Source organism: Populus nigra, chromosome 15, assembly GCF_951802175.1.
Source record: "Populus nigra chromosome 15, ddPopNigr1.1, whole genome shotgun sequence".
NCBI classification, from domain to species: domain Eukaryota; kingdom Viridiplantae; phylum Streptophyta; class Magnoliopsida; order Malpighiales; family Salicaceae; genus Populus; species Populus nigra.
In genome coordinates this window covers 1,513,297-1,516,090 of record NC_084866.1, presented here as the reverse complement: position 1 = coordinate 1,516,090, position 2,794 = coordinate 1,513,297, and the positions used below count along the sequence as shown (strand labels likewise).

At 26.7% G+C, this 2,794-nt stretch overlaps 1 protein-coding gene across 1 annotated transcript; it reads right to left on the bottom strand.

Annotated features, from left to right (window-relative positions):
• Window positions 1-222: 222 nt before the first annotated feature.
• Window positions 223-900, bottom strand: LOC133674302 (large ribosomal subunit protein eL39). Its single transcript, XM_062095349.1, has 3 exons — window positions 775-900; window positions 590-693; window positions 223-476 (listed from the first exon to the last, which is right to left on the bottom strand). Exons 1-3 carry the CDS (start codon window positions 775-777, stop codon window positions 428-430), a joined length of 156 nt encoding a protein of 51 aa, XP_061951333.1. The 5' UTR covers window positions 778-900; the 3' UTR covers window positions 223-427.
• Between the last annotated feature and the right edge of the window lie 1,894 nt (window positions 901-2,794).

The window sequence follows — 2,794 nt, the reverse complement described above, 5'->3', positions numbered from 1 at the left end:
GAAAAATAATTTCAAATCGACCTAATAAAACAGCTATTAATTAGACTAACTAATGCATCCAACCAATTAAACAAAGCCAAGCCACTCAAACTAGCTTCTATCATAGTTGGTACGCAGAAGAAAACTACAGTAACTTGGATAATAAATCTTAGAAAACAGCAATGACAAAGCACCCTAATGATAACCAGATCATAAAAAACAGCAAATCAAACACAATCAAAATGCATACCAAAAACTTGCGGGTTTCATCAAATTGAGAATTAATCAAAAGTCAACACTTCAAACATAGCAAGATTTCTCAAGTGGGACTCTCATGAGTTCCTTACAAAGCAATATCAACTACAATTCTCTCCTCAATGAATTCTCCAACTAATTAAAACCCAAAAAACACTAACAAAAACCCAATATTCCAAGTACCCAAAACACCTCAGAATCCAAGCTTAGTCCTTCTCCAGTGCCTGCGCTTGGCGTTGTACCTAAAGAAAACACAAAAAACCCCACATTCAATAACTTCAAAACCTTCTTACTTTGTTTCATTTCCTTTTCTTTTCTTCAAAACAAACAGCGAAACAAAGAAAAGAAAAAAGACCTGATAGTGTTGTCTGTTCTCATGCGAATCCAATGAGGGATAGGCCTGTTTTGCCTCATCTTCTTTGCTAGTTTCTTCTTGATCCTAAATGTCTTGTGTGACGGCTACACAAATAGAAACATCAAGAACCCATGTCAAAAATCAACAAAAGAGTTTCGATTCAATCAAGACAGGAAGAGGGTTACCATTTTTGCTTGCTTCTGATCTGCTTCTGCTGCTGCTTGATCTTGTCAGCGAAAACACTGAGAGGAGAAACCCTAGAACTTAGAAGACTTGATATTAGGATTTTTTATACATGGATTTATTGACGGTCGCGGGTTACCCAGAGGTGAAGGATAGACATTTTTTAAGAGTCTAGGCCTCGGATGTTTAAGTGGGTGCCCAAAGTCTGGTACTTGGGCTGAGCCAATTAATTGTTTAGAAAAATGGCCCAGGTATATATATATATATATATATATATATATATATATATATATATATATATATATATATATATAACCAGCACTGAACACACTTTGTTTCATAGTAATTTTGATAGAAAATGAAAAATAACAGAAAATTTTCGGAGAATTAATAATATTCGGTTCCAATTAAAGCTCTCATAATATTTTTGGTATTTTTCATTAATTTATTTTTTTTAAAATAATAAAAACCATCTCAAATTTTGAATTGAAAAATAACATCAAAGATATAAATATCCAAGTAAAACAATATAAACACATAAATTTAAACATACAATTTAATTAGCAACCACATTAAAAGAAAAAAAATAGAAAAAAAATAAAGGATTTAACAAATTGGAAGAAATATAATGCTATCAGTTTTTGGTTTTCTACTCAACTTTATAAAAAAAATTAAAATCAAACCAGAAACCTAAAAAATCTAATAAAATTTGGTTTGAAAAAATCAAATTAAAAAAACCAAAATAAAATAAAATTAAAACAATGGTTGTTTTTCTAAGTTTTCTGCCAAAGACAGACATCTGTTCTTTTAAAAAAGAGCTTTGATGTTTTTTTTTTTTTTCATAAAAGCTTTAACAAACTACGCATTGATGAACCATATTTCATTTATTGGAAAAATTCAGGGTATCTTTGTAGACTAAAAATTCAGGTCCAAGTTTTTAAATAAAAAAAAATTAGATTTGTTTTCACCTGAAACACATAAAAAACATCATATAAATCTCAATAAATATATTTTTAATCCTAAATCAGTTCATAAATTGAAAATTAAACTGAATCAAAATAAAATTCATGAGTTCCAATTTATTTTTTTAACATGTTTAAAGGGAAAAACCATATTTATTGAACTATCCCCATTTGTTTGTTGGAAAGTAGTTTCATTTTGGAAAGTGAATTCCAGAAAAATAAATTATTTTTTGATGTTTGGTAGTGTAATGAAAAATAAGTTGGAAAATACTTTCCAGTATTTGGTTATGTCATGAAAAATAAGCTGAAAAATATTTCCAGTTTATTAAAATAATAAGGAACAAATCTCACAAATTAAAAAGTTAAATGAGAATGAAATTGAAAACAAATATAATTTCATAAATTATCTCAAATAAAATAAATAATAATCAAAATAATAGAAATCAAATCTAAAAAATAAAAAAAATTAAAAGATAAAAAAATTAAAATAATAATAATTAACATTTCATAAATTATTTCAAATAAAATAAGTAACAATCAAAAGAATAAGGACCAAATTTAATAAATAAAAAATTTCAATTAAAAAATAATAAGGGAAAAGCAAATAACAATTATAAAAATAAGGACCGAAATTAATATAAAAATTAAATTCTAAGGGATGAAATTGAAAAACAAATATTTAAAACAAAATATATATTGCAATCAAAAGTTTGTGGACCAAATTTGATATAATTAGCAAATAATATGATATTTCTAATTTTTTCACAACTTCCAGAAACTGTTCTCCATTCAAAATAAAAAGATAACACTTTCCTGAAAATCAAACCAAATTTTTCTTTGACTGAAAAATATTTTTCGTTGACCAACTTTTCTAATGACAAACAAATATAAGAAAGTTTGGAAAATGATTTTCTGGAAACCAGTTTTCAAGAAACAAACGCAGTCTAAGACAAACTTCTTAACACCAAATTCAGCATTTTTAACGATGAAAATATAATGAGTTAAATATTTGCTCTCTCTTTTTATTTTTTCCAGTAAGTTTCTCTCTCCTACATCAATA

Excerpts from the sequence above, each read along its gene's own strand:
- LOC133674302 (XM_062095349.1), bottom strand. Across the intron at positions 477-589 it reads AGAACAGACAACACTATCAG|GTACAACGCCAAGCGCAGGC; the intron begins GTCTTTTTTCTT and ends TGTTTTCTTTAG.